The sequence below is a fragment of the Sinocyclocheilus rhinocerous genome, unplaced genomic scaffold, assembly GCF_001515625.1.
Source record: "Sinocyclocheilus rhinocerous isolate Xijiao unplaced genomic scaffold, SAMN03320098_v1.1 scaffold898, whole genome shotgun sequence".
NCBI classification, from domain to species: domain Eukaryota; kingdom Metazoa; phylum Chordata; class Actinopteri; order Cypriniformes; family Cyprinidae; genus Sinocyclocheilus; species Sinocyclocheilus rhinocerous.
Genome location: NW_015652144.1, coordinates 62,668 through 79,227, shown reverse-complemented (window position 1 = coordinate 79,227; position 16,560 = coordinate 62,668). Strand labels below are relative to the sequence as shown.

General features: G+C 40.9%; 1 protein-coding gene across 1 annotated transcript in view; it reads left to right on the top strand.

The window, feature by feature from the left end:
* LOC107713648 (uncharacterized) overlaps positions 1-8,601 on the top strand; it is a 10,188-nt gene extending 1,587 nt beyond the window's left edge. The window contains exons 2-4 of the mRNA XM_016519219.1: positions 1,992-4,806; positions 5,023-7,654; positions 7,993-8,601. Coding sequence (XP_016374705.1) covers positions 1,992-4,806; positions 5,023-7,654; positions 7,993-8,027 — 5,482 coding nt within the window. The 3' untranslated portion in view covers positions 8,028-8,601. The remainder of the gene's footprint in view (positions 1-1,991; positions 4,807-5,022; positions 7,655-7,992) is intronic.
* Positions 8,602-16,560: the final 7,959 nt, after the last annotated feature.

Below are 16,560 nucleotides of genomic sequence, written 5' to 3'. Positions count from 1 at the left end.
CACTGGATAGCTGGCCAATCACAGCACACCTCGCTTTTTCTGACCGATGAGCTTTGTAAAAATCGACACGTTTCAGAAAGGCGGGGCATAGAAGAGAAACAATAATGTACATTATATGGAAAATAATGTGTTTTTTTAACCTTAAACGGCATAATCACATTGCATTACACCAAATACACAAAATAATGTTCTTTTTAGCAACATCATATGACCCCTTTAAGATCTACACGTGTTTATGAACGACTTGCAGTTAAAGACACTTTCCAAATAAGTGCATCAAAGCACTACACGCTCGGTGAAGCACAGAGAAATGCAAAGAAAAAGTATGATCAACAACTGCATTAAATAATCTGCATTAAATATCCCTGCCACAAGCCATTTCAAAAAGTAATTGTAATCATCACTGGTGAACTTTGAACTTTGAATTTTGGCTAACATGGTCAAGATATATGTAGCCTAAAAGACTTGCATCAAAACAAATCGCATCATATGACCCCTTTAAACAAATTCAACCGACACTAATAAATGACAAGTTATCAGCAGATTTATTTTGAATTCACATGTTTCATCATTATTTTGGATGCAATGTTCTATCCATGATGATGACCCATATTTTATAAGCTGTTGTAACAAAAACAGTGGCCCCAAAAAGTGTCTGGGCACTTTCGCCATATTTAAAAAGGTATGAATATCATTGCATTAGGTAACAAATTATCAAACCAAATGGTATTTACTTGCAACGATGCTAGAGCCTTTCTCATAACTACTGTAACTTCACTTTTCTGAGCCATTTTTGCATTTTAACCGGTGCCCGCAGTGATGTTTAGTTAATGTTCAATCAGTTCCCTTCAAGTTCACACCAGTGTAGTTCATCACATTAACTACACCTTGTTTTGAGCCCTGGAATCTGTGTGGGTGTCATGCCATGTGTGCTGCTTTTGAATGTGCATGAGGTTAGTTTTAATGGAAAAATCAAATGTTAAACACAACCTTTTCTCTAGCACACCTTGAACTGTTAATCTGAGTCTTAGACTGTCCTAATACAAACCAATTAAAATAGACTTCATCCATATTTCATGCCTAATACATTCCACTGTGATTTTTATCACAAAAATTTAGACTCTCTGTCAACATTGATGTACTGTAACCTGAAAGGAATCGGCCATGTGAATGTAACCACATCTATAGCTTGCCCTGAAGTGCATTTTGAGTGTGCGTAAAGTGACAGTAAATGAACGTTATGCACAACACAAACCTTTTTTTATTAACAAAAGTGTTTTATTTGTCATTACGCTAAACAGACTAAATTTCTTTCTTATTTTGCCTGGTTATTCTGTAATTCTTTTGCTTGTTTTATTTTTTTTTAAATGTAAAAGTTTTTTAAATGTTTTTCTTTAATGCCACAGTTATAGGTTGACCTATGCTATGTATCACTATTTTTTTTTTTTTCTCATTTTTTTTTAGATATTAAATGTAAAATTTTAAATGTTATTATTTAAATCAGTGTTTCTCAACCCTGGTCCTGAGCGCCCCCCAACACTGCACATTTTGTGTGTCTCCTTAATCAAACACACCTGATTCAACTCATTAGCTTATTAAAAGAAACTCCACGACCAAAAATGGGTGTGTCAGATAAGGGAGACATACAAAATGTGCAGTGTTGGGGGGCGCTCAGGACCAGGGTTGAGAAACACTGATTTAAATGCCCTGCTACATATCACAAAAGATCTTTGTGAATGTGTAGATTCAGCTAGAACTATAATTGTTATGTGAACATGTCAGTAATTATAAGGATTGAACTCACACAAACCATTTCATATTACACATAGCATGAACCCATATGGTGTTAGAGCCATACTTGTTTCCTTGAATATATTAATATAATTTTATTCATTTCTGTGACCTAATCTGTTTGCAACATTTAAAGTTGATTTCAGATTGCAGTTTAAAAAACAATTCTACCTTCATAAATGATCTATATTTGTTGCTAGGTTCTATGATGCTCCCAGCCTGACGTTCTCTGAACATGCAGATGAGCGAGATATTGCATTCTGGAGAAGGAGGGGACAGGACTTCAGTGCTCTATTGGACTATGCTGATCCCAGGGAACTCAGAGTGTCTGGAGGATTATGGCGAGGTCCAGTACTAGCTCTTGAGGAGCTGAGGGCTGAGAGGCCACTGGCACGCTGGGAGGAAGGCCCATGGATACGGGAACCTATAGACTCAGGCCCAGAGACGTTACATGTGACTGGAGAGAGAAAATGCCAGAGCCTGGGAACAGAGGAGTGGCACCCTGCAGTGGGCTTGGGCCGGCAGCTGTCAGATGGCGAGGCTGAACATTGGTCTCAGGAGCAGCAACACCGTCTGCGACCAGCCAAGTCCCAGTCGCTCCCTCGAGTCCTTTCCCCAGAAGATCCCCACTATGGAGAACTGCCGCAAACCGGTGCCCCAAATCACCCCCCTATACAAAGAAGCAGCAGCTCTGCTCCATATGGTCGATACCACAGTGAATGGCCAGCAGGGGAAAGGTGGAGTGGTCAGACACAAAGTCATGCTCCCTCTGCAGTTGTACCAAAGCCACGGTTCAGCCGCCCCGTCAAGCCCCCATCTTATGAGACTCACCAGCAAAACAGGGGGAGCTGGGAAACATTGTCCTCTGAACCCGTGTCCAAACCCAGAGACCGCTCAGTGTACTTCTCTCAGAATTTTGAACCACTCAGAGACCGGTCTGGTTGTTATTCTCAGAGTGCAGAGCCTTTAAGAGATCGGTCCATTTGCTTTTCACAGAGTGCAGAACCAATTCGAGACCGCATACTGAGCCACTCTCAAAGTGCTGAACCACTAAGAGACAGATTTGTCAGTCATTCACAGAGTGCGGAACTACTGCGTGATCGTTTTTTCAGCCACTCGCATAGTGCCGACCTCTTACGGGACCGATCCCTTTGTTACTCTCAGAGCTCAGAACTGCTCCGAGACCGGTCCATTTGTTACTCTCAAAGTGCAGAGCTCCTGAGACCAGAATCATATAGGACAGATCTATTTTACCATGAACTGACTGGTATGGAGCCCCCTGGTTACATCCCACCCCCCTCCTACAGGAGATTCCTGCCACCCAGGAGTGGACAGAACTACCGAGCAGATCCTGCTCTTGTCCGATGGAAACGTGAGCCTGTGAGTGCAGAGATGGGCCAGTGGTTTTCCAGGACTTCAGGATTGTCATGGTCTGAACGGCGTGAAGACAGGAGCATGGCAGTGGTTCCAAGAAGGCCTGTGCATCCAGGGCCTGTCGTGCCTAGCCGTCCAGGACTTGTGCAGTATGTCCCATTTGAAGACCCACGTATCAGGCACGTCTCAGGGGGGCCCTGTAGAAACTTGCTCACAGACGCGGACAAGATCCGACACGTCAACAAAGAGCTTCCCTGCGCTGCAACTTTAGGACAATCCACACATGATAGTGCCTTTCTTCCTTCACAAGGACCGAGTCTTAGCACGGACACTAACAAACCGGCTCTCACTGAACAGGAGAATACTAACCGCTGGCACAAGGGGATGAATAAAGGCAGTGAAACTGTAGCACCTGACCAGAGCTGTGCCAAGTACCCACCAGCCTTTCAGCTCAGACCCCTACAACCAATAATTAAAACAGACAGAAGTACAGACCAACAGACTAGAGCAGACAGAATCACTGACCAAGTCAAGGTTGAGAGAGTAACAGAGCCGGTCAAAGTTGAGAGAGGTGCTGAACAGACAAAAACAGACCAAGTCAAAGTAACAGAGCAAGTGAAACTAGATCGAGTTACCGACCTAATAAAATTAGATAAGCCTACAGAACAAGTAAAGCCAGACAGGTTTACAGACAAACAAGTAAAGGTGGAAAGATTAACTGACCAGATACAAGTAGACAGAATCCCAGATCAAGTAAAGGCCGACAGGTATACAGACAAACAAATTAAGCCTGAAGTCAAGGCAGAGAAATTCCCCGAAAAGCCCATAAAAGCAGATAGAATTTCAGACAAGCAAAGTAAAGCTGAACGACTCTTAGAGAAGCACTTGAAGATTGATAGAATTTTAGAAAAACAGCTTAAAGCAGATAAAATGTTAGAAAGACAGTGTAAATCTGAAAAATTTACAGACAAGTTGATTAAGGGTGACAAGCAGGCAAAAGGAGATAGCAGTACAGACCAGATAAAATCTGAGAAGATCAACGACAAGTCTGGAAAGGCTGACAAATCCATGGATAAAGGTTCTTCAGAGAGTGTTTCAACTGTAAAGACAGAACCAGTCCAGGAACCCGAGAAAAAGAGTGTGAAAAAGAAACTCAGTGAGACCATCTTCTGCCTTGTGTCTGTGCAACTTTCGCAGTCTAGTGCAAAATCTCGAGATCAAAACAACAATGAAGAGAAAGAATCAGACTCTCCTCCAATTCCTCCTCCTCCTCCACCAAGTTCATCCAGTGAAAACAGCAACACCCTCAGCTCCCTGCCAAACCAAAGCCTCAAAAGCACATCCACCACCTCCACTGACTTAGAGCTACAAGCACTCACGCTTGGCAGTGGGTCCAGTAGCATCGCCACAAGGAGAGCACATCGGAGAAGGAACTCACGCTCTAGGATCATTAAGCCAAATCCACATGATGAGCTCCGACGGTATTCTGGGGCTTGGCCAGGGGACCAGTACCGTGATCAGGAGACCCAGACGAGCCCTGAGCCCACAAAGAGCAATGCAAATCCAGGCCCCACCAATACAGAAGCACAAGATGCTCCTGCTGCCCCAGAAGTAACAGCTCCTGCTGAGACTACGTCGGTGGCTCCAGGGGCCACTGGGGCTTCGTCAGCTCCACCGGCTCCATCGGTTCCATCAGTTCCACCGATTCCAGCAGCTACACCGGCTTCAGGAGCTCCTGACCCCAGCACCCCTTACGGGTATCCCATGAAGGGCCAGAAAAGCCTAAAACCATCCAGCAACAGTGCTTTAGAAGCACAAGATGCTCCTGCTGCCCCAGAAGTAACAGCTCCTGCTGAGACTACGTCGGTGGCTCCAGGGGCCACTGGGGCTTCGTCAGCTCCACCGGCTCCATCGGTTCCATCAGTTCCACCGACTCCAGCAGCTCCACCGGCTTTAGGAGCTCCTGACCCCAGCACCCCTTACGGGTATCCCATGAAGGGCCAGAAAAGCCTAAAACCATCCAGTAACAGTGCTTTTTCACGGACAGGTACCTTCTCCAAGAGCACAGGTTCTCACAGACCTCCATTACATCCCCCGCCACACCCTCCACCCCCACCTCCGAACCAACCTCCATCTCAACCTCCTCCTCCCCCACCAACACAGCCCCCGGCTCAGTCCCCACCATCAGATCCGACTGAGGAGGCAAAGTCAGCCACAGGGCCAAACCCTGAGGGATTTGGCCAGTTGTTGCTGAAGCCAGTAAGCCGACGACCGTGGGACGCTATTGAGGATCTTGAGACCATCAATAAGGAGGCGCAAGACCAAGCAGGTAAACGCCCCAGCGTGGACCAGTGCATTGAGGATCTTAATGAGGCCTACAAAGATATCCTGGAGCTCAGCACTGCCAGCAATAACCTTCCAAACCACTCCTCCATGCTAATCCCTGACCGCATCAAATCCAGGTTATCTTCAGATCCACTTGGAATTCCTGCAACCGCTCTTCGGCCAAGCTTGGTGCCTGGAAGTGACCCAGAATACCGGGAGGTGAAGAGTGCCTTTTCCCGACCATCAACTGGGAAGAGTGTGAGCTTCAGCAAACAGCTGAGAGAGGAGATTTGTCCTGCTCCTCCCCCACCAGAACCAGGTTTCAGAGATTACAAAACAGTCATGTCCCAGATAACCCAACGCAAAGCCTGCAGATCAGTGAAGCTGGATATCCCAGCCCCCAAAGAGACCCAAAGAGATGACGATTTGACTGCACAAACCTCCTCCACCTCTTCCATGGCAGCCGAGGTGCCATGGGCAGACAGACAGCCCATGCAAGATGCCTCCACTCTAACCAGCCCCCCAGACTATGAGCACATCTGTCAAACTCTCCAAATGGCCCGTGAATCTGGGGCCGTTAGCCGAGCTTCTATCAAATCCAAACCAGGAAGTGCCATGAGCATCGAAACCCCACAGCATGCGCCCATACCTGGTAGGCCTCCCGTAGATTCTGAGCAGCCATGTTGTTCTTCAGCATTAGAAGGGAGACAGGAGCCAATGTCATTATTCAGGGAGGAAAGGAGCTCAGGCTTTAGGAGGGTAACAAGCCACACTAACAGGTTCCTTAGTAACAGGGGTGTGCTCTGTAGCCTTGCAACTGGAAATCCTGTTGGTGACAAAGCAGGTTTAGAGGCTAACCCAGAGGTTCCTGCTGACTGGCAGATGCAGCTTTCATTAGCTGAAAAGCATATTGCTACTCTGATCACAGGAGAGGGTTCAGAAGAGAACCTTGATGAGTCAAACAAGGTTAAAGGTGATAAAGACATTCCTGGCAGTGAGTCAGTTGAGAATGAAGTGAGCAACATTTTAGCCACTGAAATGAAAGACGATTCTGCCAATGCTGAGCAGAAACCTTCTGAAGTAAAAGAGACAGAAACAGAGCAAACAGAGACACCTGAAAGCCAACAACCTGAAGTGACAGAGAAAGTGAAAGAAGAGGAAACTTCTAGGGAAAAGATGGAAACAGAGCAAGAGAAATGCGAGCAGAAAGACCCTGTTACTGAAGGAACAGAGCAAAATAGTGATATAAACTCTGAGGAAAAGAAAGAACCAAATGTGATCTTGAGGGCAAATAAGACTGCAATTTGGACTCAGTCAGGTTTAGATTCAGAGCTACGTCCTGAATTTCCACCAGATCACCTTCCCCTTTCTGTACTTCCTTACCCTAATCGTAGATCATCTTTAGGGTTGGATTGGGAGAGGGGTGGGTGGGAAGGGGAAAGTTTGGGTCAAGGTGGATTCTGGTCCAGAGAGAGGCGGTCCCTTGATGCTGAGAGATGGGGTATTGGTGGAGAGACATGGGGTTTAGACAACGATAGACAGGAAGGAGGTGGTGAAAAACGGGGTCTGGGGGGTTGGCGTGGGTGTGGGATTGATGGGCAAGGCACAGATGATTCAGACTGGGAATTAGAAAAAAATACCCAAGACACTGGCAACAAAGAGGCAGATTCAGACACAAAACAGAAAACACTTAAGCCTGAGCAGGGTATTGGTGAAGACCATAGCAGTCCAGTCTCTAGCACTGATAAAGTGGAAAAAGATCAAATTCAAGCTGTTGCTAGCCAAGACATTGATAATGGTCGGAGTCAAGGTCCAGGTGAAGGTCAGGTTTCAAGTGTAGATAGACGGAGCCGTGGACTTTCCCAAAGAATAGAGGCTCTTTTTACAGCCCCACCCGGGCATGGCTCAGAGGAGAGACTTGCCCGCATGAGGGAGGTGGACACTGTCTCACGAATGAGACGCCTTAGCCTCCGTAGCTCAGACTCTTGGGATGGACTGCACGGGGTGGGAAGGTGGGGAGAATATGGATGGGAGGAAGAATGCCCCATTCCTGGCCCACAGGATTCTTCAAACATCACAAAGGTAGAGGATAAAGAGGGCAGCGCCCACCCTGCAGTCACCAGTGAACCTAAAGAAACAAAAGACGACCAGGCAACCCTAAAAGGTGAGAAACTGTTACAGCAGCTTTTGTATTCACTGTGGGTAGCATTTGATAGCAGAATTCGATGGTGACATTTGTACAGTATGGTTTTTGATAAAGTCCCAAATTTGACTCTAATTTAAGCCTATCAGTCATCGATCATTGATTATTACTATAATTTTTCACAAAGAACAATTTTTGCTGTCATTTGAACCCAGCATAGTGTTGTGATCTTATTTGAATTTGTGGTGAATTCTTTTTAGCTTATTTACGTTACATGCATGCACTAATGTACACAGTGATGCTATTGTTACATTTTCAGCTGTTTACATGATGTATTTCTCCTCTTTTGACATTTTCAGAGTCACAGGAGCCCGGCCAGGTGGAGAGGTCGTAGCTGAACCCTAGAGGTCAGAGGTCATCCAACTAAGGGCCAGCCTCCAGCACTGTGACCTGGCTGTCTGCTAAATGCCTTCATCCTCATATGCTATCGAAACATCCTCAGACACTGACACACATATACACACATATATACAAAACATTAGACACAAACACTCTGAGCGATGCATCTCTCTCTAAAACACACATCTGTGCATAAACACACACAAACTGATACACAAACACTCAAAGTCATTGTCATGTATGCAGACACGTGCATTCAGAACACATTTAAACACCTCACCACACTGAGACATCTGAAATGGCCTTCTACTCCGACAAGAGCATTGTGTATCAACTCCACTCCACGTCCACTCAGTTCCAGCTCTGCTGGCTTTCTAAGTGTTGCTGTTCCACTGCCAGAAGGAGGTTCCCAACAATGTCCCACCCCCTTCATATGTTACAGTTCTCATCATGCCCCATGTTCCTTAATTTCTTGCCCGTGTCATAGTTCTTTGCCCTGCAATTTCCTTAAAAGTTGGTTTATTAGACTTTATCTGGTACGTTACTCAGCAAAACATTTAAAATGTTGTTGTGTGACCAAGAAACTAAAAAAAAAAAAAAAAAAACTTTACTGTCTTTTAAAAAAAAAAAATTTGACTGTTTAAAAAGTAATACAGAACAAATCGATGAAGTTTAAAACCAGCTACAATCTCTTATATTGTCCTACCGTTTGCAAACAACCTATCATCCTCACAACTTTGTCTTTCCTCAAACCATTTCCTTCCTCACATCTTTGCATGTTCCTTCCCTTAATCAAGACCTCAGTCTTCTCACTAACCCTTCATTACACTAACCTTGTGTGCATCTCATTAATTTCTCCTTCGTCTAGACAGTGTTATCTCTGCGCACCAATGTTTTGCTAATAACTGGCAATATAGCTATTTGTGCAAGTCCTCGTCACTTACAATATCATCCCACTGGTATTCATTAAGAACGTCGTGTCTCTATATTCAAGGTCTTGTGCTACACTTCTTAATTAGTATGACCACAATTGATTTACACCTTAACCACTCTTTATTTATTGAGTTAATAGTGTCTCCCAACTCACTGATATCATCCCACACTAGCGTACACTTTTAAAAATAAAGGTTCTTTATTGATATCAGTGGTTCCATGAAGAACCTTTACCATCCATGATCCTTTACGTACCTTTATAGTGAAAAAAGTTTCTTTAGATTTTTTTAAATGTTCTTCACACTAAGAAATAATGGTTCTTTTAAAGGGGTCATGAATAGGGTTGGGTACCGAAATCCGGTGCCATACCTATGTAACCGGTATGTACTAAAACCGAATCAGAACGCAGATTTCGGTGCCTCATTTCGGTGCCATTTAAATACTTGAGCGATCGATTTAAATATTTGTTCTCTGGTTCTCCTAAACGGACCTAAGGATCACCGGCACCGCACGTGAAAAATAATTTCCCGACTGAGAAAATTCATGAACGCAAGTCGGAAAGCTTTAATAATACAAATCCAACACATTAACGCGAGTGTCCATGTTGTTTTCACATTCCAACTTAAAAGCACAACTCGGGAAATGAGAGCATCCGAGGAGCGCGTGAATGCAGCAACAATTACACTTGCTCTGACTGCAGCAGGTAGTCTACCGTTAGCTAGCTAAGCTAAACACACTTAAATTAAAATGCCTAAAGCTAAACTTCCCTTGTAATGACTTGCAATGAGAAGCGTTTCTAAACCAGTTGTCCAACAAAAGAGAACACTATAAAGTTTTAACTCCAAAACGGCTTCCTTTTGTGATCTGATGTGGCTTCTTGTTGTTTTATCATTTAAAACGTTTATATCTTCTGTTTACTCAGTTACAACGATAGCAATGCCTGTCCATATTAGCAAAGAGTAGTATAAGTTCTTCTTTGATATTAGGGATTTCCTGAGTTCTATTCCTTCTGTGATGCACATGTGGAGTTTCTGCGTGAGGGCGCCCTCTGGCGTCCAGTATGAATGAAACAGACGAATGTGTTTATAGCACTCAATAATGGCCAATCCATCCTATTTTGGGTAATTTTATTTTGTTTTTATTTTTTTAAGTATCGGTTTAGGCACCAGTGCCGTTTTAAAAGTATCGATTTGGCACCGGTATCGGAAAAAACCCAAACGATACCCAACCCTAGTCATGAACTGCCTTTGTTTTTTATTTTGTACTGTTTATTGAGGTCCATTTATAATGTTATCAAGATTTTATCAAAAAACACAATTTAGAAGTAATGGGCTATTTTCTGTCCTGTTTTTAACCCCCCTCATCCGAACGCTCCTTTGAATTGTTCAGCCGGATTGTAGACTCGGAAGTAAACGCCCACTGCAATGTTTGACAGCCTACGTCCTTCACAAATGGACGCTGCAGTGATTTAGATTAAAAATGTATAAATACTCATATCAAACCATCTGCTTAACAGACAAAGCAATAGTGACCATGTAACAAAAAAAGTTAATCACACTTGTGACATTACTGTCGGATCAAATATAGTCGGCACAGCATCGTCTTTCGGTTTCAATCTTTCTGAAAATCCCGCGTCAAATTGTGCCTTGTTTGTAAACAAATCCACGATAAAACGAAATGAACAGATTGACGCGGTCTGGAACTCCATTAAAAATAAAGTTCATCCACTCTTTCCCAATGTTAGGATCAGAAGGAAGGCAATGAAAAATACACTTTTCCCACAACTTGGCACTGCACAGCGTCTTATCTTTGGTGCCGTCTTTATTGTTTTGTTTCTGTGTAGATCTGCGCGTTTGCCTATCTCGTAAACACTACATGCGCAAGTCGGTGGGCAGGGCTAAACAGGCAGCAATGTAGAAGCAGGTGTTGATCTTCTTCTTTGGAGGTGGTGTTTAGCCACACTATTACATCATAGAGTTGTACATTCCACAAACTGTCGTTTTGGCAGACTGGCTTCAATATAAGCTGTTTTAAGACTAACGAGAAGGTTTTGAGTTCTCAAACTTGCAGGATGTTTTTACAGTACAATGACCTCTTAAATGTCAAAAGATCAAGGGAACTTTGGTTTCTCAGTTCATGACCCCTCTAAGAACTGGTTACAGAAAGGTTCTTTGGAGAACCAAAAATGTTTCTTTTATGGCATCGCTACGAAACCCCCCTTTCCGAACCTTTATTTTTAAAAGTGTATATTTGTGTCCTAGCATTCTTGCTGAAACGCACTGCTTTAATTCTGCACTTTAAGCTAACTACATCATAATACCATGTCCTAACCAGGCGTGTTTACAGTGTAATTTCAAGTTGATAATTCTTCATATTTCACCCCAAAATAAAAAAATAGATATTTTGCATTAAGAAAATGAAGCTGATTTTTCTCAGTTACCCAATGTAGATGGAAATATGTTAAAAATATTATATACAATTATATATGATAGTAATAAAGGCTTCATTTTTTTTATGCAATATATATAGAGAGATAATCTTTTTGTTTCTTGTCTATCACATCTTACCTGGTTGGAACACGGTATATAACTTTTTCCATGTTCAAGCACATGCACGACCCATCAGAGTCACCCCCTAAAACCTCTCAAATCCATCCGTCCTTCAAGAAACCAGTCCACGGGGGCAGCCTCTACCCCATCCTCCCCAGTGAGTCTCGGTCCCGCCAGCCTTTCCTCTGTTGACATCATGGAACTCTCTTGTCGTTTGTTGGAACATGTGGTCCGCTTGTGGAGTGCTTTCAAGGGGTGCGTTCACCCCTCTGTCCAACGTGGTTCTGTTTGAGTAGACATGAATGTTTTGTAAACACTTTTTATATTGTTTTTGACTTTACCAAAACCAGTATGGCAGTTTTACGAGAAATGTTCTATTTATTCTTTTTTTTTTTCATGTTTATGTGTCACCTGAGCTGTTCTGCTCCAAATCAGGAGTTCCACGCGAGGTGGTAGAAGACACTCAATGGCTCTGAACTGTTTTCATTTTCAGACGAATCGATCAAAGAAACTGTATCGCTCTTGGTTCCAACCCATAGTGCCCTATTTACCAGAACTTTTCAGCACACTGTAACGTACGTCCCTGAGTGTGGAGAGCTTTGTACAGTACCGCTTAAAACCAGTGGTGTAATGCAGGTTAAACGGAGACCTGGGTTGGATGAGCGTTTCAGTATTTGATGTATCAACTTAAAAAGCACCTTGTTAACCTATTTTTATCGTGATTGGATTCAAAGAGAATTTTTAGCTATCGAGTGGCCTTTTTGAAACACACCAGTAACGATAAGCCTAAGGAGTTACTTTGAAACACCACCAAAATGTTTGATATCTCAAGTGTCGAAATGTGCATCATGTTTTGAATGTTTGTCTGATATATCAAATACCTTAAATGATGTTGTGTGACCCAGGTTTCGCGCAGGTGCGACTTTGAATTAGGGAACTATTTTCAGGCGATGTAGACTTTAAAAAAACAGGGTCCAAACGTGAACACAAAGAAACACGTTAGCTACTACTGTAATGTTGCGTGTCTATACCCTAAACCTAAACCCCAGGTAACTTCGGGAAGCAATAAATGCTCACGAGCGTTTCGATGAACAAGCTAAATGTGTACAGATAATTTTAACGGTTAAACGTAGATGGTTGCAAAGTAGAAGACAGCTCTAGATATGTAATGATTTGGATTAGCTTAGGTGAAAGATACTCTATGGTAATGTGTGATATGTATGGAACAATTTTAGGAAAAATGAAACTTCTAAGATACCATATGCTATGGAATGGAGAGATATACTTTCTGACATGCATGAAAGCTTGAGCAATATTGTCCAACACAGAAGCTCATTGGCTGTAGAAAATCTGGGAAGCGGGATGTACTTGTGTTAAAGAGTTATCTATCCAAACGTCACTCACAGAAAAGCGTTTCAAATTGTGTGCAAGCGTGTGAATGAGCGTGTGCGCGCGTGCATGTGCGTGTTCGCTTGCTTTTTCCCTGTCATAGTGCCATCCATGTGATTTAAAAAAAAAAAGGCATTTCACTGAATACTTATTTTTGTTATCATTGAAATTGCTAACCAGTCTGCATAATGTATAAAATAAAAGTATATTTTAAAAGATATTTTGTATTTAACCATAATAATTAATTTCTTCGCTCTTGGATCACGTTGGCAGTATTATGTTGCTGTATAGAATGATAAGAAAATTCTATAAATTTCTAGTGCTTAAAGAAAAAAATTATGGGCAAATTTAAGTGAGAGACCTGCAGCATGTCCCGTTTTGGCTTCGCGAAGTTTAGGGGCTCTCATTGTGAACATTGGACATGAATTACAAGATTTTGCTTTTTGAGTTTGTAGTAAATGCTGCAGTGAAGCGAAAAAGGCCCACGGTTGATATCTGACGCTTTGTATAGTTGTAATGCTCATTCAATTTACATAAACATCAGATAACAAATTTAGTGGATCCATTCACAGCTGCCTAGAAACTTGTTACAGCAAAGTGCGTACAACGAGGAAATTGCAACATTAAAAGTGACTTTGTTTGATCTTGATTCCCTTCAAAGCTAAATGTGGCCTTATTTTATTTGAGCATTTGTACGTCTTCCATTCAGAATCATGTACTGTTATCATCATGAGCTCGTACCAACGGTTTTCTGAAGAAACGAAAAAGAAATCAATAAGTAAACAGTCTTTAGATCACACGCAGCCAAATATTCTTTCTTTCTTTGCAAGTATGATAAGCTAACGTTTGGATCGAAAGTGAGATGTGTAGCACACTGACAGGATCCGTTCCCAATTTCACTGAAAAAGGCCATAACTGTTACATGATTTCAAGCTGTTTTCATGAACTATGTAGCATTTTCGCCATTGTAGCATTCAGAGTAAGTTCAATGTGAAAAAGCCACTGAATCGTACTGTTTTTATTTTCGTTTGTAACGGGAGTCGTAATGGTAACACTGTCTGTATTTGAAAACACAAGCTGTTGCATTTTCATGCCAAGAGTGTCATCGGTTACATTTTTAATGCTTATTTTGTATCATTGGACATTTCTGGATATCACGGTTTGCATTTGCATACATAATTTTTTGGTTCCATGTTTGTAAATGTTTTAGGCATTTGAAATGTAAATATGTGACATAAGGATAAAAAAAATCAAATTTAATAAACATTTTCTACAATTTAATTGCTGTGATTATATATCTGAATAAGATCTGCATATCTATGTTTGGAGTAGGTTAACATTCTTTATTGAAGTTCATAGCTTGCTCATGTTGAATAAGGCAAAAAAAAGTATGCAATTAATATATTTGAATTTAAAACTTTTAAATAATGTAATTTACTTTCTAGTATTGCTCTACTCAAATGTATCATACATTTTGTTTATTTTTAGCAATATCATGGGTTGAATTTTCATTTAATTGTGACATTTTAAATTAAAAAGATAATATTTTTACCTTTTAATTTGCACATTTTGAGAAGCAGAGGAATGGTGTGCTGATATATTTAAAAACCCTTAGACAATAACTATAAATGGCCAATAACTACTGAATGTTGAGTGAGAAATATTTCACAAAAAAATGATATTTTATTCAATGGTTTAAAGAGAACTTATGCTGTTTAACATAACATTAAACACAGCAAACAATCAAAAAAAGAGATTTTTCTGTCAAGTGGGTTTGCAAAACGTCAAAATTGGTTTGAGGGATGTCAAGTGGTATTAAATATTTGGACAATTCAGTATTACATCAAAATCAAACCAAGGCATTATTGTTTTGACAGAAAGATTGCAGAAAATCTTTTTTTTAAGCAATGCATTTCACAAAAAGTAGTTCATTGGGTTTCAAATCATAGGACAATATCTTATAAGAAGTATTTTGACACTTTGTGGTTATAGTGTGTAAAAGTGCAATATATAAATATAGTCTATAAATGCTGTGTGGTCATGTCCATATGTGACTGAAAAGAGAAAAAAAATTGAGATGGACGTCCTCCAAATCTTTTAGGTTTCATTCATAAAATGCTCTGCTGGCCTGATACATTCATGAAATGTTGTGCCAACGTTGTAATCCATTGATAATACGTTTTGCCAATATTTGGGTCCAACTGGCAGCTAATTGTGGGAGTCTGGCTGGAGAAAAGTGCTAAAATCACCAACATTACACAGACACACACGCTCCCACTTTCTCAGACTTGCTTCTCTCTAGTGAAACTGTGTTTCTGTATTTTATAGAAAATAATGAATTATTCTGAATGAATGAAAGAATGAATAAACAATTATTTTGTTTTTCTCAAAAAAGGAAAGTTAGTTTTTACACTTTTTTTACTGCAGTGAGTATTTCTCAGGGTAGGTTTATAATACTAATTATGATATCGAACATATCTGTATTGACTGGATTTTTCAGGCGAATTTAAACGGCAAAACAATTACAACACAAAACATGAAACATCAAAAATGGAAAAGGTAACTTAAAAATCTAAAACAATTGTTTTGGCCAAAATAGCTTTTCTGTAATTTATAAAATTACATAATATAATGTGACAGCTTGCCTCAGTTAATAACAAGCCTCAACATACAAGGCTATTTGAAAAAGACGTAATTAGAGTCCAAAACATATACCGAGTACTAGCACCATATGATAAATACTTTAGACTTGGCGTCTACCGACTGCAATGATGTTCTGTCATTGGTTCATAGCACCGGAAATCACGAGCTCGCGTTTATCTGCGTTAATGCCACCAAACGCTCTGATCCGGCGGGACTGAAGTTTGTTCCTCAGTATGAATGAAACAAACAAATGATTCAGAAAAACATGCGATAAAGTATCAAGCAGAGCGAACGTGTATTTTAAAGGTAAGACTATCTTTCCTCGAGACGCTTACCCATAGCTTTTGTGTCATTATTTGGCACCTGAGTGTCAATTGAAAGTTTATTTGATATCGATGGTATGAAATACAATGTGGCTTGCTTGAACGCTTCATGATCTTTTAATCATTAAAAAGATATTTTAGTCATTAAGTTTTATCACTGCTTTTTTTAAATCGACCAGACCTACTTATCGTGATTTATTAATTTATTTACTTGTTTAATTATTTTTAAGTACTCTTTCATGTTATATGAGAGAAATGAAGAACGCAGTATTTGAGTGGTCTCATTGTTTGAGAACTTCAGGACATACATTTCAATTGATGATAAAATTGTATATTAGCTTTAGGCCCATTGACGAATTAGTTTGTGGCTCAATTGTGTTTTGGTGAATTAGGGTGACCATATCCCAAATATCAAAACTCAAAATATGTCATTTCCACCTAAAATACATATTTTACAGTCAGCGTTGAATAGTGTTCTTGAAACACGGTGGTACCTGTGTGTTGTCTAAAAGTTGCATTGACAGTTTTTGGACTTTGTCAAGTGATTCTTTTAGCTATTTAGAGGTTGAATTACAGATACATGTTTCCATTCTATTTAAAGATGAGGGTGGTCAGTAAATTATATAATATCACTCAATTTAATAATAGACAAAAGTGTTGAAATGAAATTTTTACAAAATTATTCTAGTAA